The 23,271-nt window shown below is 37.6% G+C and overlaps 1 protein-coding gene across 1 annotated transcript in view; it reads left to right on the top strand.

The window, feature by feature from the left end:
- The window catches only part of diaph3 (diaphanous-related formin 3), a 429,281-nt gene that overhangs the window by 319,946 nt on the left and 86,064 nt on the right, over positions 1-23,271 (top strand). The window contains exon 24 of the mRNA XM_079844146.1: positions 3,902-4,037. Within this exon, the coding sequence (XP_079700272.1) occupies positions 3,902-4,037 (136 nt within the window). The remainder of the gene's footprint in view (positions 1-3,901; positions 4,038-23,271) is intronic.

Raw genomic sequence — 23,271 nt, forward strand, 5'->3', positions numbered from 1 at the left:
GCTTTTCATTCTCTTCTAATTCTAATGAAAGTGTTTAAAGCGCTCTGTGTGTGCGCACAGTCACAGAGCCGTGGAGAGGAAAGCTGATTTAGCCCACCTTCCATCTCACTATCCTCTTCCCCTCGTCAGGATTTACTGTGATCGCAGACTGTGGCCGTAATCCGCCGCACGCAATGGGGAATAAGCCTCGTTATCATGTGACTTATACTCTGTCTTGGCCTGCCGTCAATAGCCATATTTCCTGCTCATTTAAGGGACCACTGCTGCAACTATGGATCCATTGGAGATCTGTGAGCTGTGCAAAAATAGACAGCGACATCTGCCTTAGCCATTTATGAGGAGCTTCTTTTTTTCTCTTTTTGTCTCTCCCCTCTTGAGTTTTTCCACAGGACAAATATTAAATATGATGGTGAAATGCTGTTAGGACACTTGAAAGTATGGGTTGGCTTAGTAGCAACAGATGATTGAGTCTGTTTGTATGTGTGTAACACATAAATAACACACTTCTGTGCAAGTGTGTGTCTGTACTGTATGCGTGTGTGTTTGAGTGGGAGAGCGGGCGGGAGAAAGAGTATGTGCTTTCCATACATAATAAAACATAATTTGTGGCAAAAACATGAAAATATATTGACAGTTGTTTACTTTAAGTTTACTATATTTATTTACTAGGTCAGTGTTGTTGCAAGTTTAAGTTATTTTGCTTTTGTAGACTTTAAGGACCTTTGAAATAACTGAAATCATTTGGCGGAGTGATATGCAACTGTAATGCGGTCAAGACCTGCCTGGAACTACTTTAGCCGTGTGTTTTCTTGAAAATAAATGCACACCTTAGAATGTTTGTCTTCCAATCAGATTCAAGCCTTCAACAGCCCCGTAGTATAAACATACTGTATAATAAAATATAATTTATAAAAAAATATTAAGTGTATATGTATATGGAATAAAAGTGGGTTTAGCACTTATCCATTTGCATATGTGTCCGGATATGGGCCCAGGATATGTGCATTACTTCTGTAAATACATTAAACTTCTTTAGAATCTAGAAATGGAGTACTCATATCCTTATGTAAATTATTGAATTATGAATTCAGGTTATTCCTTCTCCATTTGCGTTAAACTCCCATCTCCCATCTCCCCACTCTTTCTCTCCCACTCTTTCTTTCTGCCTTTTCTCATTAAACCTCTTCGTCTTTTGCCTCTTACACCTTACCTTTGTGTGAGGTGTGCCACTTGCTCTGTTCTGCACACTTAGAAATACATCCATTATCTGGAGAAGGCTTTTAAGGCTGAAGAGAGAAAGAGAGCCGAAGAAAGAGGCATATGAAGTGTTAGGACAAGGTGACTGCTCTAATGATGTTTCTTTCTGATAGCTTGTTCTGATTGCCCGAGTGTTCTTACACCTAGAAAAGTAGCCCTCATCAAACCAAAAGAGGAGTTATAGATTTCTAACAACCCTCTTCAAGCGCTAATGGTCCAAAAAGAAAAGAAAGTGAGCAAGAAGGGGAAATTTTGCTCAGTTCTTGCCCCCAGATTTTCTTGAAAATGTCTGAAGTGCTCAGAGCATTGTCAAAACCTGGGAATAAAATGGCTTAGTTAATGAGAGGTCTCTTTCTCTCTTTCTGCCACAATTTACTCCACTTAACATTATTTTCTTATAGTTTTTTCTTTCTTTCGTTCTTTCTCTCTTGCTATACAGGGAGTGCAGAATTATTAGGCACGTTGATTTTCTGATCATATTTTTTTTCCAGGCACATTTGATCAATTCCAAACCACAGTAATCCTAATAACTACTATTGATTTAGTATTTAATAATGTATAAGTGATATATAATTGTTCATGAAGGCTGGAAATGAAAAACACCTTATATTCAGGTGTGCAGAATTATTAGGCATGTTTTCTTTTACAGATAAATTGAGCCAAAAAAGAGATTTAACTCAGACTGAAAAGTCAAAAAGTATTAAATGCCCATGAGAAGGATGCAAGGTGTCAGGATCTCAGAGACTTCAGTTAGGTAAAGAATCCTAAAAAATGACCCCCACTAGATAAGAATCACAAGCTGAAGTGTTGTAAAATACATGAAGAAGGTTTTTTTATAGGCTTTATGGACAGATAGGTTGAGAGTGACTCTTGAAGGACCAGCACCACATCCTCTAGTACCACTGTTTGAAGAATTCATCTTCCAGAATCTGGCAGTACGTTTTGGGAGTTCATTTTAGTCCATCCTGAAGTCCGTTTTGCAGAGATGGACTAAAAATTAACTCCCAAAACGTACTGCCAGATTCTGGAAGATGAATTCTTCAAACAGTGGTACTAGAGGATGTGGTGCTGGTCCTTCAAGAGTCACTCTCAACCTATCTGTCCATAAAGCCTATAAAAAAACCTTCTTCATGTATTTTACAACACTTCAGCTTGTGATTCTTATCTAGTGGGGGTCATTTTTTAGGATTCTTTACCTAACTGAAGTCTCTGAGATCCTGACACCTTGCACTTCTGGAGACTCCAGGTAGGTTGCAGCTTTGGAAAATGGTGGCGCTGGAGACTAAAGGGTTCCTGATGGTTTCACCCTTAATTCTTCACCTTAATTCTTAATTCTTTTGCAGTTAACAGGTGTCTTTTCTCCGCCACATGTTTTTGTCAGATCCTGCTGACCCAACGAGCATTTCACTGTCCAATGGTCATGCCTTAACTGCAATGTCTAGTATTGCATTAGTATTGCATCCTTCTCATGGGCATTTAATACTTTTTGACTTTTCAGTCTGAGTTAAATCTCTTTTTTGGCTCAATTTATCTGTAAAAGAAAACATGCCTAATAATTCTGCACACCTGAATATAAGGTGATTTTCATTTCCAGCCTTCATGAACAATTATATATCACTTATACATTATTAAATACTAAATCAATAGTAGTTATTAGGATTACTGTGGTTTGGAATTGGTCAAATGTGCCTGGAAAAAAAATATGATCAGAAAATCAACGTGCCTAATAATTCTGCACTCCCTGTATATTTGTGCTATTGTTTTGTTTCATAACCTAAATTTTCTTTCTCTACACAACACATTTACACCTCCAAGGAGTGTATATAATTTTGTTTTCTTTTTCTTAAAGCACTAAATCTCTAAATAACTAGTCTTCAGCTCTATAATGACACTAAATTAAAAAAAATAAAATAGCCTTTAATAAATCTCACAAAGTAAAACATCTCACAAAAGTGAGGTATATGTGTTTTAAAATTTAATGACACAAATTTCCTGTTTATAATGTCTGTTTTATATGGTTTCAGCTAGCTTGAGCACAAAATAATTTGGGATGGGTCAGTCAGGTGTCTTGTTGCAGCAGGAAGTGGCAATCTTGCCCGTGTGACTGGCACCATGGATTCTTTGAAGTATAAGGCCATTTTGGCTAAGAGTGTGATGCCTTCAGCATGTAAATTTAAGCTTGGACTTTCCAGCAAGACAATGATCCCAAGCATACATCCAAGCGCTTGGTTCAGGAATGGGTCCCGGCATGTCCTTAAGTGGCCATCTCGGCCTCTGGATTTAAATCCCATTGAAAATCTTTGATGGGATTTGAAACAAGCAGTGGCAGTACAGAAAGCACAAAATGTCAGTGAGCTGGAAGCTTTTCACATGAGTAGTGGGCTAAGAGTCCAATAGAGAGGTGTCAGGATCCTCTGAACACTTGCCAGAAGCATTGATTAGAGGTTATAAAGGGTAAAGGATGTTCTGCCAAACACTTTTGAGACTCAACTTGGTTCTGAAAATCATTCAAATGTTTGCTGAATAAAAGTATTAAATAATTGATTTTAAGGAAATTGTGCTCACCCTTTTGTTTGTAAATGCCAAGTTTATTTTTAATCGTTTCCTCAATAGTCTGCTCTACCTCTGCCCTTTTTCTTTCTAGCAAGCAGTGAAGGAGAACGTAAGAAGAAGAGAGGCAGAGGAGAAGCAGAGGAAAGCGAGGATAGCCAAAGAGAAGGCGGAACGAGAGAAGCGGGAGCGGCAGATGAAGAAGAAGAGACTGCTGGAGGTCAACACAGGTGAGATGTTTATCAGTCACTCACTGAAAGTTTTCACGAGAGTGAGCTTTAGAAAAATCACCTTTGAAGATGGATAAAACGAGTCCCTGCACACGTTCCTGGGAGCTTGTTTTAAACAGACAGAAGTGAGAGCGTATGTGTGTCCTGTTGTCAATCTGTTACCATGCGAACAGCCCACCGTTGTTATAATACCACAAACGCAATGGAAATTCAGTGCCATGGCTTTCTTTGTATCGAAAACGCTATTTTGTAGTGTTTGACAGTTTTGAATCAGGCCGATCTGCATTTACTCACTTTCTATAATGTTTACACAGCCTTTTTTCTAAGTGAGCATCAACCTCATAATGATGTAACATTATGCATGATGATATTAGAGATGTGATTGGTTTACAAACAGGTTCTGTGCACTCAGGAGACACACATGAAATGAGTTTATTATAATATATGTTGCCACTCGTGCTTGTCTCCTGCTGTTTGAGGAATGTGTGTGAGGGTGTGTACATACACGCAGCAGGATCTCAGTGTTGACTGGGATGAGTTTTGTGTCCGTATCGGGCCTCATGCTGAGTCAATAAAGCAGTAGAGTAGCCTGCATGCATTCTTCATTCACTTAATACACACAAACACACACTTACAAATGACATGCAGTGTGGTGTGATCAGTAGTGAATCTAGTGTTGGGTTATGGTAGGATGTGTGTAGGCAGTTGGCAGTGGGGCATGAAGTACAGTGCAAGCCAATGAACGTGTCTTCAATTTTGTAGTATGAGCTAGATTTTTGAAATAGCCCCATATTTTAAGATAACCAATTATAGCCAAATATTCATGAGTCCCACATTACATCTGGTTAGCCTAGCTATTGTTAGTTTAATTAAGTCAAGTCACCTTTATTTATATAGCATTTTATACAATACAGATTTTATCAAAGCAGCTTTACGGGAATACACTGGAAAATGATAGCCGATTGTCCACCAACTGCCTGAATGTTTCGAAGAAATGGTTCCATTTATAATTCCACTTGAGAACTGTTCTAGGTCTGGAATTCTCAGCACGTTTGGCTTTTACCATACTCAGGGCTCGACATTAACGCTTGTCCGGGACAAGTGGATTTTTTGAAGGGGCAAGTGAAGGAGAATTTTACTTGCCCGACCGGATAAGCTGATTAAAACGTCATTAACAAAAAATAACTAGGGAATCATCAAAATTCAAGAATGATTCTGCATTCATTAGTGTAAGTGGCGATCGATAGTGGATAATAATATATCATGTATAAATAATGAACTGACAGTAACATCGCGCAGCCTCTCGAGAAGAAATCGAAACAAATGTGCACCACTCACACAGAGAAACGCGTGTTACCGCAACAGCGTGTTAGTGAATGATTCAGCGTTTTGAATGTATCGGTTGAATCAAAGATTCAATGACCTGTTCGTAAACGACTGCCTCATTACTGAATGAATCAGCCATTTGAAAGAATCGACTCAATGACTCACTCATTAAGACGGTCACCTCCGCCCCCTACTGGCAGTTTAGTTTCATGTTTAAACATTCTTTCCAACTTTTCTTATTTGTATATTCAAAAAATATTTAAAACAATCTCATAACATTATTTAATGCAGTTGTAATTTTTCAGTGTAAATAATTACATTTGATTGGTAACAGCCCTATAGTGTCTTCTTCTAATTTAATTTATTGATCAAATTTAAGAATATAAAAGGAAAGCTGAAGCATAGCCTATATTTAATATGATTAGGTAAGGTAAAAATATCACAAATATGCTGATTTAAATATGTCAAAGCTGATTGAACACTGGTGAGAATATTCCTTCAGAATATTTTTTATTTACAACACAAACAAAAATATAATTTTTTTCCGGACAAGCACATTTTTCACTCGGACAAGTGAATGACAGATGGACAAGCACGTGAACAAGCTTAATGTCGAGCCCTGCATACTGATAGAATGCGTGAGTGACGTCGCCACTCAGGATTGGTCTGTTGCCTGCCTACCAGTTTCTCTGTTGATGGCCAAGCGTGCTATCAAGATAATAATAAAGAAATATCTAACTATCTTCCATAACACAGTCACTATGTACATATCATATTGTCTGTAAACTCTTGTGTTACCAAGGCAATAACTGATGCATGTGTATTGGACTCCAAAGAGCTGTCATCAGCCCCACAGTGGAAAATGAAACCATATCTGTACCAGCTGGGCCGGATCGGCACGAAATGGAACGGTTTTGTCCAACAGTGGAAAAGCGGCTACTGATTCAAACAGTTCAGTTCTGCTGTAAAGCTCCTCTCAAAAGAAAATACACTATAATGCCAAAAGTATTGGGACACCCCTCCAAATCATTGAATTCAGGTGTTCCAATCACTTCCATGGCCAAAGGTATATAGAATCAAGCACATGGGCATGCAGACGCTTTTACAAACATTTGTGAAAGAATGGGTTGCTCTCAGGAGCTCACTGAATTCAAGCGTGGTACCGTGATGGGTTGCAACCTGTGCAATAAGTCCATTCATGAAATTTCCTCAATACTAAATATTCCACGGTCAACTGTTAGTGGTATTATAACAAAGTGAAAGCAATTGGGAACAACAGTTTCTGGAAACTTATGACTTTTACTTCACTACATTTGAAAGACAAATATCGTACTTTTTACTCCATTACATTTCTATCAAGGCCCTCGAAGTAGAAAGTCGTAGCCGCTTTGAAAGTAAGTGGATGAATTTTTTTTTTTTTTTTTTTTTTTTGCAGACAGCCTATTCTGTAATCACTCTTGTAGGATCACATGAAGTTCAATGATTTCCAAGTATTTTTTGAACACTTATCAATTGATGGCAAAATAGAAGGCGGCAGTTCCCAGACGCAGTGCGTGCAACCATAGTCATAAAATGTTAAAATTCAGAAGAGCAGACGTGGATAAGTCTGAAAAAGTGCGACGACACGAAAGTGCACACAGAAAGCTGTCTCTCAGATGCCAGATTGTGGTACTGAATTTTAGTTCTACTAATTCTACTAAAATAGTCAAAAAGACTATGACTAAAACTAAATCAAAATTTGCTGTCAAAATTAACATTGGTATGAAATATGGTTGGTCAAATGATTTTTATAGATTTATCCAGCAAGTTGCCATAGCCTTGTGGATACAGCGCTAACGCATAGTGTTCGACAATGATGTTAGTTAGCATGCAAAAACAACGTAGTTGGACTAATAATGTTAACTGAAGTCCTTTCAGAAATATGTTTTTACATAATCCTGTCAAATAAACACAATGTAGAAACCTTTCTTTTCTAGTATGATTTTGACTTTGATAAGAGCTTTGTAACTTTTAAGCAAGTATTTAAATGAGTTCAAGATATGCTAGCATGTCGGATGGAGCATGACTGGCTTAAACCACCATGATGGCACAGCGTGTCACTGACGCTTTTCATATGATAGGAAAATATCTAAAAAAATGCTATAATAAACACTTACTCGTAACTCGTTCATCTCGACAGCTGTAATGGTACATTGCATGTGTTACAAAGTTGGTAGAATAATGATGAAGACGGACTCGGTGTGACTGGGACTCGTGTTTATTCAGAACTCTAAGATACAAACAAAATAAACTCGCGCTGACAGCACGCTCACAACTCAGTAGTTACTATAAATAACTTTGTTAGCAATCGCTCCGTCTCTGGTACATTAGTGATGTCCGGTTCGCGAACTAATCATTCTTTTGAACTGGTTCTTTTTAGTGAACCGAATCAGTTCACCAAATCAGACTGAATCGTTCTAAACGGTTCGCGTCTCCAGTCAGCGCTGATCCATAATTTACTAAAGTTACTAACTTTCTGACATGAGTGACAGTCCCTCCGACTAGAAATAAACTAATAACCTGAATTATATGCTAGTAACTACAACAGTTCACTGAACTGAAACGTGCTGAGAGATCTGATGAGAAGTGAACTCGGGTCCATCCGTCTCTCTGGCAGGCTCGTACCTCGTACGGTAGACCTCGTTAAACCACGCCCCCTCCTCTACAAGATTTAATACTCATTTCAAATGCAAAGATGTCAGCCAATCACAACAGTGGCCGTTTTTACTGAAGTCTCACAGCAGACACGCCTCTTGAAACAGGGCATTCAGCCACAGGGCAAACATCAATATAGAAAAAAATGCCTTTTATTTCTAAATTATGACATTTTATGATGTAAAAATCATACTAACAATATAAGTACACATCAGGAAACATTATAAAATAATAGAAAAATGCCATGCCATGGGACCTTTAATTTCAGCTATAAAGCAGCTCTGTAGAAAAAAGTGATGTCATCGTTGCGCTCAGTTCAGTTCTCATCCAATAGTGTCAGTAAAGTCAAAACAGTAATATTGCTGAATATTGTGTCCCCAACTAAGTTAGACGTGGCAGTGACAAGGAACTCCATCGCTGACAGAAATGGAGGAAAATGTTTTTTTTTTTTTTTTTGCTTTGTTTTTTTTTATAATGGTTTATAATAGGGCCTCTATTTGCTCATTTGTTAAGTGATTGTAGGATAAGAAAATAGTTTTCTGCAGTTGCACCTTTTTTAAATTAAAAGTAGCTTTCCCCTGTCCTGGAGACTTTTATAGTGAGACTCACAAAATCTAAATTAACATCTAATATCAGCTGTCATATTTTTATTACCTTGTCTCTGGGGCAGTACCCTCAAAAGTGCTCCTTTTATATCTTATTTAAGCCTAAAGGGTGCATATTAGTACATGAAAGTACCCTTAAAGGGTTAGTTCACCCAACAATTTAAATCCTGTCATTAATTACTCAACCTCATGTCGTTCCACACCTGTAAGACCTTTGTTCATCTTCAGAACACAGATGAAGATTTTTTTTTATGAAATCCGAGAGCTCTCTGACCCCTCCATAGACAGCTATTTAATTACCACGATCAAGGCCCAGAAAGGTAGTAAAAACATTGTTAAACCAGTCCATGTGACTACAGTGGTTCAACCTTAATTTTATGAAGTGACAGGAATACTTTTTGTGCGCAAAAAAACAAACAAAAATAACACATTTTTTGACAGTGTAGAAATTTTAAACGACTTGAGTTGACCTGGGCTACATCACCGTGACATTTGCAATTAGAGTACGGCGAGAGTGATTTGAAAGCAGCCATCTGGCTCAGCTGACAGTTTCTCCAAAGCAACTAATGACAATTTTCACGATTTCCCAGATCACAGACAACAATGACATTTTTTGTTTATTCTGAAAACTTCTATTATGCTAATGCTCACAAATCTGTGTTTTTATAAACTAATCATATTGTTGTATTGTTTTAATCAACTTCATCTGCAATAAAGAATCCAAACACTGCGTGAGAGAGTATCTAAGTTTATGCGTCCCCCAAATGCAACTAGCAAATCATGTCAACCAGTAAGCCAAGGCACGACCGTACACACTTATTGCCTGTATGTGCTTTAAAAGGTCAGTGGGTCAAAGTTATAATGGTTTAAGCTTTAAACATCACTTTAACACTATTGAATTCTGTCCATTGAGGAACGTTGTGAAAGTGCTTTTAGAGGTACGCTAAGAAATGGAGTATACATTTTAGGAGATTTGACAGTTTGTGTGATGGTGGGAGAGAACTGATTTTATTTATTTTGTATCAGTTTAGAAGTATAATCCTCAGTAGAGATGAATAAGTCAAGGTTTTTTTTTTTTTAAGGACAGCCATTGAAGCATGTCTGATTCTGCTGTGTTTTGTAAAATGCTGTTTCTCTTTCTTCTTCTTCTTTTTTTTTTACTCTCCTTTGAAGGACTGCTGTCCTTCACTTTAGTTTAGAACAAATCTCAGTGTTTAAGTCTCTAGAGCAGGTCTCTAATAAACCTTAATGCAGATTTCATTAAATGTCTCATGACACAGTCATTCAGATCCAAAGTGGTTTTTTTTCAAGTTGATGAGATTCTTCTACAAGGATTTACTTACAACATGTCACCGCTGTCTTTGCTCAACAGGGGGCACTACACACTGTCCAGGCAGTCAGAGTCGGAATTATTTGTACATTTGGATAAATTCAAGTCAGAGACTCAGAGTTTTAGCTCTCTGCTTAACTCACTTTCCTCTCTGATTATATCTCAGAAAAAAAGGCTTTCTTTTTTATCTTAGCCTTACTTCCCATCCTAATGTTATGCGTCTCTGTCTAAACTAACTTCTCTGTTCGGGTCCAAGTACACTTCATTCAGCCACCCAGTGCATTAGAAGCATTGGACTGGTTTCATTTGTTCAACTAATATTAATGTTATAAGGCCAAGAGCTGAACCCATCTGAACTGGGACTGCACACTATATTTAAAACATACTTTGTATTATTTTGGGGTTGAATGTAATGTTCACCAGTATTGTGAATAATGCACTCATTTATTTTTAAGAAATTATTACTTTTAATCAGCAAGAATACATTCAATTGATTTAAAGTGACAGTAAAGACTTTTACATTGTTACAAAAAATTCTATTTCACTGAAAGTTTCCATTCATCAACACTAAAAATATTTCCACAAAATTATTAAGCGGCACAACTTATTATTACACAACAATATTTATAATAATAATAAATATTTCTTGAGCACCAAATCAGCATTTTAGAATGATTTTTGAAGTATTAAGTCACACTGAAGACCGAAGTGGTGGCTGCTGAAAATTCAGCTTTGCTATCACATGAAACAGAAAAAAGAAAATTTGAAATGCACCGATTGCAATTTTCTTGGCCGATTTCCGATTTTTTGTTAATGAGATCGGCCGATACCGATTTTTGCCGATTCCGATTTTCTTTCTAATAATTATTATTGACAGCATATACAAACAAAAATCCACTTTTTCTTTGAATGCAAAATTTAATTTTTATTCTAAAATAAATTATTAAACATTACAACAGGATCTTCTCTCACTTAAACAACTCTCAAAAAATAAGTGTTCTGTGCCTGGAAAGAAGTGACCTTTTCTCTTTTTTACTTGTCTTACAAAAGTCAAAAGATCCTATGAATGAACAAACCTGAAGTGTACAATACTCCTCATAATAGTTCAGTAATTGGTTAATAAATGCTGCCAGCTAGGGATTTCGCGGTACCAAAATTCCAGTAGTTGGTCCCAATACCATAAAAATTTTACGGTACTCTGTACCAATTTCGGTACCACAGCTAAATGTTTTTTTTATATATGTTTTTATTTTTTATTTAACCATTTTAAAAAAAATTATTAAATGTATTAAGTTTATTATTTATGATGATAATCATTATAAGTAAATAATACATAAACATTTAAAGGCTGTATGCTGTTTAAAAGTAAACATTGTTTATAAAAAAAAAGATCAAGTGAAAAATAATCAACCATTTAAGCATAATTATTATTATTAGTAGTAGTAGAGTCGTATTATTATTACATAGAGTCGGCGCTAAATCTACTGTAGGCTAAAACAGTAGCCCAATATATTCTGTCAATTTAAATTTTTTTAAACCAAACTTTTATTTTGACGGGTTGCCCTTGAGTGTCTGTGTTCATTATATGACAGTTTTCTCAAATGAAACGGTAAATTCTCATGAAGTGGTGGTTTATGCGTTCGGCTGGTCATCCAGCGCCATAAAGTCCATCATTTCTTTGTAATTGCTTTGGTCTTTTCGCTGCTTATACAAAGGAAAGATTGGAGAGGCTGCTGACCTGTGGCTGGCTCTGAGCTCTGGCCAGCTTTAGCCATTTTACCTTTACTAACGTTACCTTCTTCAAACTGGGCATGTTCCGCGGGGTGATGGAGTTTTAAGTTTCTAATTATGTTTGTCGTGTTGTGCGCTTTCCTGGTGGTTCCCCCATGTTTTATTTTAACCTTACAAGTTTTACAAATGGCATAATGTCTTCTAGTGTTTGCATGCGGCTGTGAGCGCGAGCGTGGCTGTGACGTCAACGTTGCGGCCGCGCTCGTGCTCACAGCCGCATGTAGACGGATCAGCTCAAAATCTGAGACACGTGAGACTGATAGGCCGATCATGCAAAAAATCGTCCAATTCCGATCCCTGGCTGATCAATCGGTGCATCTCTAAAGAAAATAGTATTTTTAAATTGTAATATTACTCAATAGTGTATTTTTGATCAACTTAATGTAACCTTAAGCATAAGAGACTTTTCAAAAACATAAAAAAATCGTACCGACTTATTTTGTGTATGTGGAAAAATATTGCTAGTTTATTGCTAGACATTGCTATATTGTAGCATATTAATACAAATGATTGCGTGTTATTTTTCTGTTTAGTTGAAAACCTGCACATTTTAAGCAAATTTTCTGTATTGTTTTGAATCTGTTTTGTGACAGTGGCTGTCTTGTTGCCATAATGGGAAAAAAAGATCACCATTTGAAGCCATTTCAGAGCAAGTGCATACATTTCAAGACATTGGTTTTTGTCTAAAAGCTGAAAAAATAAAGATAGAGTTGTTTTTTTTTAAAGCTGTATCACCCAGCCTCATTTCTAAAGTGTCCTGTGGGTACTTCCTCCCTTATTTGTGTCTGCTTACTCTGTCTCTCTTTCCCTCTTTCTCTCTCATCCTTTCATCAATCAAACACCAGCAGTGTCCTCCTACAAGGACTGACTTCTCCAACCTAGAACATGCAGGCTCTTATAGTGTAGGACCAATCTCTCTCGCTCTGTGTCATTCCGCTTGCACTCTGGGATGAGTGGCTGAGCCACAGGTGGAGGAGTGTGTGTGCTGATTCAGATAGAAAAAGAGAGATGCATGAGGTAGAGAGCGTGTAAATGAGTGCGTTAGTGTATGTGTGTTGAGCAGGCTCTGGCGATCTCCCAACTGGTCTGAGTGTGTGTAAACGTGGCTCTTTCAGGAGGCCTCAGGTGTCTCTTCAGCGAATATTGCTTCCTGTCCAGTCAACCAGTGTGATTGCTCTCTCTCGTCCACAGACATAGAACCTCAGAGCGGCGGCTCTTGCCCTGCAGCTCCCCAGCGTGTGCTAATCGGTGTTATCTTAAGAATTATCACGGGATAGACCGGAGCCAAAGAACTACAGACTTTTTCTCAGAGCAGGAAAGCTCTACTTGCTGCGATCTTCCGTGGTTTTGATCAGGCAGCCACTCAGAAGGCTAACTGCTACCTGCCACATGTAATTGCATCAGTGCAGTTTTCCTGCATGGTTTTGTTATTGCGGCCCCGTTGTCGCAAACGTCATCACTTACTCCGAGACTCCCAGTCTGGCTTTTCTCGTCAGTGCGACGTGTGCAGAAAACACAAAGCACACGCACCTAGCGGCCCCCTCCTTTTCCCATCTCACTTGTTTTATAGCATGTCTTACTCCAATCTCATTCGCCCTTCAGTCTAGTTAGCGTTTCGCATGTGTGTATTACCTGAGGTCATTGTTTAAAGCGGGAGTGCCTGAGTGGTCAAGTTTACTTTGGCTCTCTTAGCAGCATGAAAATCAAATCTGCTATTAACTTACAGAATAAACTAGACAACGTGAGTTACATGACTATATCGGAGTGTGTCATTGAACACATTGTAATCACTAAAGCGGTTACTGGTTGCAGGTTTACACTAATTCACTCGACTTTGTCCTGCAGTTCAGTGTAAATTACCATTCTAAACAAAGCTGTTTACACTAGACAGTAAATTGTTTCTTCAACTTCAAGCACTTTTACTTTACTGTTCCAAAGTTTGAGGGTTTTTTTTTTATGTTTTTGAAAGAAGTCTCTAATGCTCACCATGGCTGCATTTATTTGATTAAAAATGCAGTAAAAATTGTAATATTGTGAAATATTATTGAAATTTAAAATAACTGATTTCTATTTTAATATATTTTTCAAAATGTAATTTATTCCTGTGATGCAAAGCTGAATTTTCAGCAGCCATTTCTTCAGTCTTCAGTGTTACATGATCCTTTAGAAATCATTATTGTATACTGATCTGGTGCTCAAGAAAAAGTTTATTATCATTATCAATGTTAATAACAGATGAAGATTCAAAAGAACAGCATTTATTTGAAACAATTCTTTTTAACAATTTAAAAGTCTGTTAAGTTTAATGTTTCCTTGCTGAATAAAATAATTAATTTGTTATTAATAAAAAAAATTTATAAAAAAAATCGTACTGACCCCAAACTTTTAGGCAGTAGTGTATGTCTTATTTTTTCGACTTTTTAATGTACTTTTATGTTTAATATTTTTATTTAATTTAAAATGTTGATGATCTCAACAAAGAGTGTCTACAACCGCCAAATGTAAGAGGAAGGGAGGAGGTGGCTGGATGACAGGATTTTATTTGAATAAGAAATGAATGTATGAAATCCAAATTTTAAAATAAATAAATATATTTATAAATGACAACCCAATTTTACAGTTCTTAAGGAGATTAAAATATGCATAGATGTGATATCAAAATCGAAAAAACAAAGCAAATAAATAAACTGCAATATGATGTTCTTATAAAAAGTATCTATTTATGCTTATTCAACAATATATAGAAGTGTACCCTCTGTTGATTTCTTTTCTTCTCTTTTCTTTTCCTTTTCTCTCTTTAATTTCTATTGTATCGTGAAGCATGTGATGTTCTTCAAATGTTATGTGGAAGTTACTCTTGTAGGTTTGCAGTGTGCGAATGTGCGTGTTCTCTACTCACTACTCCTAATGTGTGTGTGCAATAACTTGGATGGGTTGAATGCAGAGGACAAATTCACGTCACTTTAATTTTAACTTTAATTTTCATTCTATTTGTTGATTATAAAGCATTAAAAAAGCAATTGAAAAAAATATATATAACCCTGGTTACAACCACTGATCTACATAGAGAACTGATTTGCTCATGACGTCATAAAAAGTGAAGCCGCCGTGCCGCCATATTGGTGTTCCCTAGTAAGCTCACATGTTCTATTGAATTAATAGGAAATTATACGATTTTACTGAGAAAACATTGCCTAAGGAGACACAGTTTTTATGTTTGAAGTTTCTCTGTACATTCTTACAACGCAAACATCCTAAGCATGTTAATGGTTATTCATTTAAAGTCAGGAATTTCCCCAGCTTATTATACAATTTTGTTCATATTCATTCTAGTAGTGAACATTAGCTCGGCAGGAGGACGAGACACTTCTGCGTATGTATTACAAATGTCAAAGTGCGCATTCTGAAATCAGAATAAAGATTTATGCCTTTTAACCTGAAATCGCTGAAAGTGCTGTTGTGTTTATGTATTTAAATTGTGCTGTAGTATTGCTTTTATGCATTGTAGGCTAACTGCAAATGTTTCAACACTAATTTCGTTAACAGCTTGCATTTCGAAGCAGTTAATGATTGAAACGATGTTTAAACGACTTAAAAATATTGAGTATTCAGTCCATTTTATCACGAAATTCAAACGATAAATGCCTTTTTGATGCTCTTTAAAGTGGCGTGACTGATCACTGATCACAGTTCAAGTATGGCGGCCACGCGACTGCGATCATCTGTATACACGATCGATCATCTCTTCCTAAAGAATAAACATGAATGAACATCTGAAGGTGTGTTGAGGATACATTAAAACTTACTGTCACATATCATATGTGGTGTAATCACTGTAATCAGTGTTTCGACGGCAGAAAGACCTCAATATAACTGCTTGTAAACTAAACAATGTAATATAGGCTAGCATCACATTTACCTCAGGCAGTCATTCAGTGTCCACAGAATTTTATTCACTAGAGAAATCAACTCTTTTACTAAATATATGCACCATATTAGCCTAATATTCATTATATTCTACTTAACCTGTTAATGATGTCTTGATTATTTCATGTATGTTTAAATAAACCTGTCATGAAAATGACCTCCACTGTGTATAAATGATTATATTTCAACAACGAACTGGAGAAAATTGGAGATTTAGAAGTTATTGCAAAAACTGCCTTATGTTATTTGAGAGTGGATTATTATACCTAAAAATAAATAGCAACTCAATTTGGGCTCTGTTGTTAACCTTTAATATTAATGTGCCAATAAGGACTCCGTATATAGTTTACAGCGATATCTTCAATAAACTTTGTTATAATTTAATTCTTTTAAGGACAGACTCAGTAAACTACTGTTTAATAAAAATAAATAAAAAGCAATTTTGTAAAACTGCTGTACCGAACCGTGACTTCAAAACTGAGGTACGTACCGAACCGTCAGTTTTGTCTACCGTTACACCCCTACAATATAGTAATAGAGGCTTGTATTAATATTTATTGTATAAGCTATTCGACTCAATTTCTGCAGCTAAACACATATATATGTTTATGTTTAATATTTTCCTCCATAATTACATAAATAAATAGATATATTTTTGTGTTAGTTCAGTTACCATACCTGTGTTGGCAGTGTGCAGTAGACACACCCACATTAACGATTTCAATATATGACTTATCCTCTCTGAAAAGACCATAAACATTACAGATAACATCTGAAGTAACTATTCATTTACATACATATATCCTGAAACAAATCCTGTGAAACTGATATGCTGCAAATCGTGTTTTTTTTTTTTTTTTTTGGTCATTGTTTTGGCTGAATGTCAATGATGCCCTCTGTCGGTAGAGAATAGTAAGATGGCCGCTCAATCACTTCTGGTGGCTTCACTGCCTGATGGCAGTTTAGAACGCGATGAGCAATCCAGTCATTATATAGATCAGTGGTTACAACCCTTATCTATTGCAAAAAAAACAAAACAAAAAACCTGTTTAGCAGCAACAAACAGTCCTAAAATAATGTTTTAATGAACACTTTTCCCAATTAGTTAATAGCTGCAATTATATATCAATTAATTGTGCAGCACTAAGTGTAAAAGAACGTTTTTAGCGCTCATCCTGGTTCAGGTGCAACAGGAGACGCAGACACTGGGGCGACATCAAAGAGCTTTTCTGAGAATGTCGCCTTCAAAGAGAGACCATCCTCTTCTTCCTCTTCCCCCTGTCTGCTTTCTATCACACATCTCTTTCACACCAATTAGATTCTAATCATGTTCCTCTTTATCTCCCTTTTCTTTCCTGTACTCCGGCTCAGAGCTCTGATGTCTCTCTGACATGTGTGTGTGTGTTGGAAGTGAGCCTGTGCATGCAGCTCTTCAACACACAAGGATGCTCTAAGTGCAGTGTGCACACTGCTTTGGAGAAGAGCAAACGGCTGGTTTTTATTCAAAAAATAATAACAATTCTCCCTCTCTCTCTTTTTTTCGCTCTTTCTCAGTTTTTGATGATGTCTGTCTCTCGTCTGAAGTCAGACAGCACAAATAGTCTCTTTTGTGTTTCCAGGTTACCGTTGCCACTTCTCCTGTTCGTCTCCACGGAGACTGTCAATTAAAGCGCCGTGGTAATCCGAACCGCCCCGGTGAGAGAGGCGACGCTCTGTACGTGTTAGGGTTAGTCTAAGCGAGCCGCTCTTTGGTGGGTGGTAGGATGCGAGACAGAGAAGAAAAAATATAATAAATTGGTTTGGCACTGTTAGCAGGAGAGGAAGCTGTGCTCTAGTTTCCTCTGAAATGTTTTGGAGCCACACACACAGAGAGGAGCAATGATTCAAGACCAGACCAGAGGAGTAGAGAGAACTACATGAACATGTTTTCAGAGAGAGGGGAGGGTCTCTGTGCTTGTTGAAAGCAACAGACCAGACATCTAACAGAATTAGGCCACGTATCCATAGACATGGAGCAAACACAGTCGCCTGTGGTATTCCTAATTCCAGCAAGTGCTGTAAAAGCCCAGCGTTCTGGCTACTCTGTCCCAGATATCGGCTTTCCTCCAGGAGGAAGCCACAGGGGGACTCCCAGCTCCCTGGAGCTCAGAAATGTGCTGATGAAACCAACTCTAAACCCTTCAGCCTTTGGAAGGGAGTATGTAGTATACTGAAACAGACAGATGCAGTAAAAGCTTAGTAAAACATTTAAAAAGGAATCAAGCCGCACAAAGAGTTCAAAATTCAACTGGCCTCAATAGAATTGTGCAAAGCAAATGCAACGTGACAAGTAATTTGTCTATTCTCACCAAAAGAAAAAATACAGCTTGAACCCTCACTGTCACAGCCTGTCAGAACTTTAATATACACGATGCAAGCAGGATTTTTGGACCAGTGAGATTTCTCAATGGGCGGAGCTATCTAGCACAATACTAGAGCCGACAGAAACTCAGGATTACATGAAAGAGCTGTAATTGCTTGATGATTTACTATGTTGCACCTTGTTTGTATGCAGTGTTGTGCACTGAAATACACAATGTACATAATATAATGTATTTTATATATTTTATGAAAAACCCACAGGGATGCATCAAATCTAATTTATCATATGCGCTTAGTGTATATATTGTGCTAAATAGTGTATATATATTAAATACTATATAGTGCTGTCAACGTTAACACGTTAACGCATGCAATTAATTTCTTCCAGTTTAACGGGTTAAAAATATTTAATGCAATTAATGCGTCATCCCTTGGCTAGCATTACAATATATGATCACGCTCTTATTCATGCAAATGCTGCGACAAGACGGAGAAGGAGAACGTGCTGTCTATATATATATTATATATGATGTATATGAAACCACAACAGAGTGTTTTTAAAAACCCTCTTTTGTGCAGAACTACTTCCTTTCGCCACTGATTCAAATCTCAAGTTGACAGTTTAACTGTTGAGCCCAAGCCTCGCTTCATTGAAGCTTATTGTATTATCTTAGTGTATTATCCGTTTGCAAAGGCAAAACGTTTTTATCCAAAGGGATCTCAATGTATGCCTTTTATCAGTTTGTGTGTTCTCTGGAAATCAAACTTGCTCTACTAGGTTCACAGATCAGTGTAATATTTTTCTTTAAGATTACACTACATTATAATTTGTTACATTTATATAGCACTTTTCTGGGGAGTCAAAGCGCTTTACATACAGAAGGGAATATCCTCAACCTCCACCAATGTGCAGCTTCCACCTGGATGATGCGACGGCAGCCATATTGTGCCAGAACGCTCACCACACACCAGCTGATTGGTGGAGAGGAGACAGAGGGGGAAGCCAGTATATGGGGATTATTAGGAGGCTATGATGGACAGAGGCCACTGGGCAAATTTGGCCAGGGTTACACCCCTACTGTTTTCCCGAAGTACATCCTGGGATTTTTAATGACCACAGAGAGTCAGGACCTCGGTTTAACGTCTCATCCGAAGAACGGTGCTTTTTGACAGTATAGTGTCCCCATCACTATACTGGGGTGTTAGGACACACAACGAGTCACAGACAACAGGGTGAGCACCCCCTGCTGGCCTCTCTAACACCTCTTCCAGCAGCTACTAGATTTCTCAGGTCTCTCATCCAGGTACTGACCAGGCTCAACCCTGCTTAGCTTCAGTGGGAAACCAGTCCTGGGCTACAAGGTGATATGGCTGCTGGGTGTTAGAACTTTCTAGGCCTCAGGTTGACTCCTGCAGAGTTTATGCATGAGATCCAACGATTTTCCCTTTATCTTTCACTGACGTTTCCTCCTTTCTTTGAAAATAGTGAACGTATCTGACCTTTACGCTCCAGTAAAGGTTTAATAATCAGAATATGCACCTGACAAATCAGATTAGCAGGTGGCATTTTGTCAAAACCATAGCAGACAGACAGCTGAGCAAATGCGCTCTTTGTATCTGTTCAGGAAAATATGATGTGAAAGATGAGAACAAGAAAAGAGGGTTGATGAAAGATTATATGGGAGGTAATTGCTGTCTTCATTATTTGTCATCTCTCTTTCACCCTCTTCAGACAAACGCTAGAGAGAACGGACATGAACTGTGAGCGGCTCTAGATACGTCAGGAATGATTGTGCTGTTCCGTCATAATCGCTCAACCTGTGCAGACATCTGTCCAGCCCCTTTGCATGCTGTTGTTAGATCTCAGATCAGTGAAATCGGATGCGTTTCTGTGATCCGAATGGAACATCTCATAAATCTCAGCTGGACTGAAGAGTGTAGCTTCTCCTTTAAAAGACCTGCTACGCCAATAATAGCATGTGTTCTTAAATTGTGCTTGCATAGCGATTAAGAGCAAATACATCTAAGGCCTTTCACTTTATAGTAGCAGCAGGGCTTCAGCAGAAGGGTACAGAAGGACAGTTTCATAGGTTTCTAGCTAAAAGTTATAGAAATACATAGCAAAATTATATTTAAAAAAAAAATGGTCACATTGTACATTTATCTTTACTGTCTCATGGCTCGGCCCCCCTTTCAAGAAAATCTATATTTTGTCGTACCTTCTTTAAAATTAAATGAAAATTCCACATTCCAAACGTGAAATGGTTTCCAGACAATGTTCCATGTTTATAGATTGTAGTATTGTTTATTAGACCATGGACCATTTTATTTAGTTATTTAAAAAATCAAACATTACATTTTTATTCATTTTTAAATGTGTTGTGTTTTAAAAGAAAAAAATCATATAACAGTTAGAGTTGCAGTTTATTGCTTAAAGATTTTTTTATTGATTTATGGAACATTTAGATGTATAGGGATTTATTTGACGAGCAATTCTATCTCTCTCTCTCTTTCTCTTCAGTTTGAGTGCTTCTATTCACTCTATCTTGTTTTTATGAAAGAGGGAGAGCTAAAAGAGAGGCAACAGCAATCAAGCCAAATGCCTTTTCCGTTCCTGGCTAAATCACACCATATCCTTCCCTCTCACACCTCCTCTCTCTTCTTCACTCAGCTCTTTATTAAAGCCACCCTCCATCCCTCTCTCCTCCATCAGAGACCCAGCAGGCTACCTCCTAGCACTTATCACTCTTTCAGGTTCGCTCTCTCTCTTTCTCCATTTCTCTTAAATCACACCCTCTCTCTGTCCTTTCTTCCTCCCATCCATCTATCTATCCCTCCTGCAACCTGGCTATCTGGGCCTGTCTTTTGAAAGAAAGAAGAAACATGCCACTGGAAAGCTGTGTGTTCTCTCTCTCTCCCTCTTTCTCTCTCAAAAATTTTAAGCATGACCCTTCCTTGTAAATTGTGTTGTTTTGAGGCTACATGTAATTAGCCTGATTAGGTCTGATTGAACAGTTAGAGTTGTGTGTGTGGGTGTAGCAAAGAGTCTGACATGCACACCCACATTCGCAAATGCATTCGCTCTTTCTTCAAGCCCCCACTCAATAGCATGTTACTGGTTATTCTAGTCCCCTCTCTGCCTTAACCGTCCCCCTACCCCCTAGCTCTCTTATCGACTTCTATTGTGTTCTGTAGTACAGAGTTTCCTACTAGTGGTGCACCTTTATGTCTTTTTACACATGTCCATTAGCACCTGTCTGTCTGTCTATCTGAGAGCGCTGGTTTCCGAAGCGTTGCCGTGACAGCTGCTGCAGTCTAGGGTCCTGTGGGTGAAGAGGATGGTGTTGGAACACTGAGATAAGTGATTGACATTCACGCCTCATTTTCTCGTGGTCAGGTTCAGTGCCAGCCACTCGCTCTTGGCCTGGTGCTTGGCAGTAAAGAAAACATAACCCATTCACTCACCACTCACTTACACTGGCCACTGTCAGCAGAGATATAGTCTTGTTTTCATGCATATGTGAATTTGACTTTTCACTGTCGAGAGGAGGTGTGCTAGAACTATTCCAAGTGATTAGATTTTTGCTTGGCAGATGATAAAATGGGCAAATAATACATAGACTTTTGGCATGGATGATATATTGGTATTAAATCTGTTATCAGTCTGTATTACAGATTTCATTGACGGTTAGTTTTGCTCAAACAAACAGTGTAACAAATCTAAGCATTGAATCTCAGATTATTTTAAATGATTTTAATGTGGCACTATGCAAGTAAGTGAAGACAGCATTTTTACAGATAAAAAAAACTGAAATATGCTGTGTATGTAAATATTCATTACCTGGGTTGTAGGAGCTCTTCGCTTACACAGATGAAATACAGTTGCTCTAATGAGGACACGATTGCCTTATAATTGGTCTCTATCTGTGAATCATTAAAATCACTTGCCCATATTCTTGATCAAAAACTCCCACAGTTATTGGAGCATTATTCAGGCTGTGAATGAAATTATTCAGGTGAAAATAATGACTAAAGAGCATATGTAAAACAAATGCATAAACTGCAGGGGGGAAAGGCACACAACAATTGAAAATAATGCAGGTGTTTGGTGGTCCCAGTGGGCATTGTGAAAGCTATATCAAACCATCCATGCACTGTCTAGACAGCGTTGTACCTCAACATTTTTTGCACAAACAAGCAGGAGACTTGTGATGGAAGCTACAGAGAGGCAAGCATACACTTTGAAGAGGCTACAGAGTTTTGGAGCTGATGGTGCACCAGACAACATATCAAGAGCCCTGGACAACACTGGCCGATACAGGAGTATGATAAAAAAAAAAAAGGGGGACAATGTTCAAAAAGATCCATGTCGCAGCATTTCTAGAGTTTGCCAAAAGGCGTGACACACAGCTCATGAGGGAAATGTGGGAATGTAGAAAAGATTTTGTAGTCAGATAAGACCAACATAGAGCCTTTTTTAGCTTCTGAGTGACATGTATGACACAAATTTAGCTTTGGCTAAAGCAGGGGTTTTCAAACTGGGGTCCCCAGAAAATTTCAGAGGATAAAACGACAAAGCAAAAAAAAATTATTTCTAAATGTTTATCTCTTTTCTTGCCGTATACTGTACATACTTTCCATTTGCTTTGTATTTTTCTAGTGAGTTTTTTCACTATAGTCCCCTTTATCTTGCTCTCTGGGGTTGAAAGGCAATATTTTTAGCGCAGTATATAAGCTGCTTACATACATTTATTATATACATGTATTGCTTATACAAATCATTTTTAATTGAAAATGTTCTTCTTCAGGTTTATACATCCAACATTAAGTATAGCCAAATTAAGTTTGGAAACAATGTTGTATTTATAATGTCACACTTACTATTTATCTAACAGTTTAAATGTTTTTTAATACATACATAAAAATATATAGATGGATTTTAGGAAGGGGGTCCTTCATAAAAGGTTCATCATATTTGGGGGTCCTTGGCATCATAAAGTTTGAAAAACTCTGGGCTAAATCATACCCATAATATGTTGTTAAAAGCAAAGTGGATGATGCAAAATACGGGAAAATAATGTAAAACTATGTATTCAGTCTGCCAAAAAAGTTCATCTTTTGAAAATGTCGTCTTTTACAAAAAACAAAGCTCCCAGATGCAAGGCCAGATGAATGTTAAAGTTATTTAAAAGCTTAATCT

Source organism: Gobio gobio (assembly GCF_949357685.1).
Source record: "Gobio gobio genome assembly, chromosome: 19".
NCBI lineage: Eukaryota > Metazoa > Chordata > Actinopteri > Cypriniformes > Gobionidae > Gobio > Gobio gobio.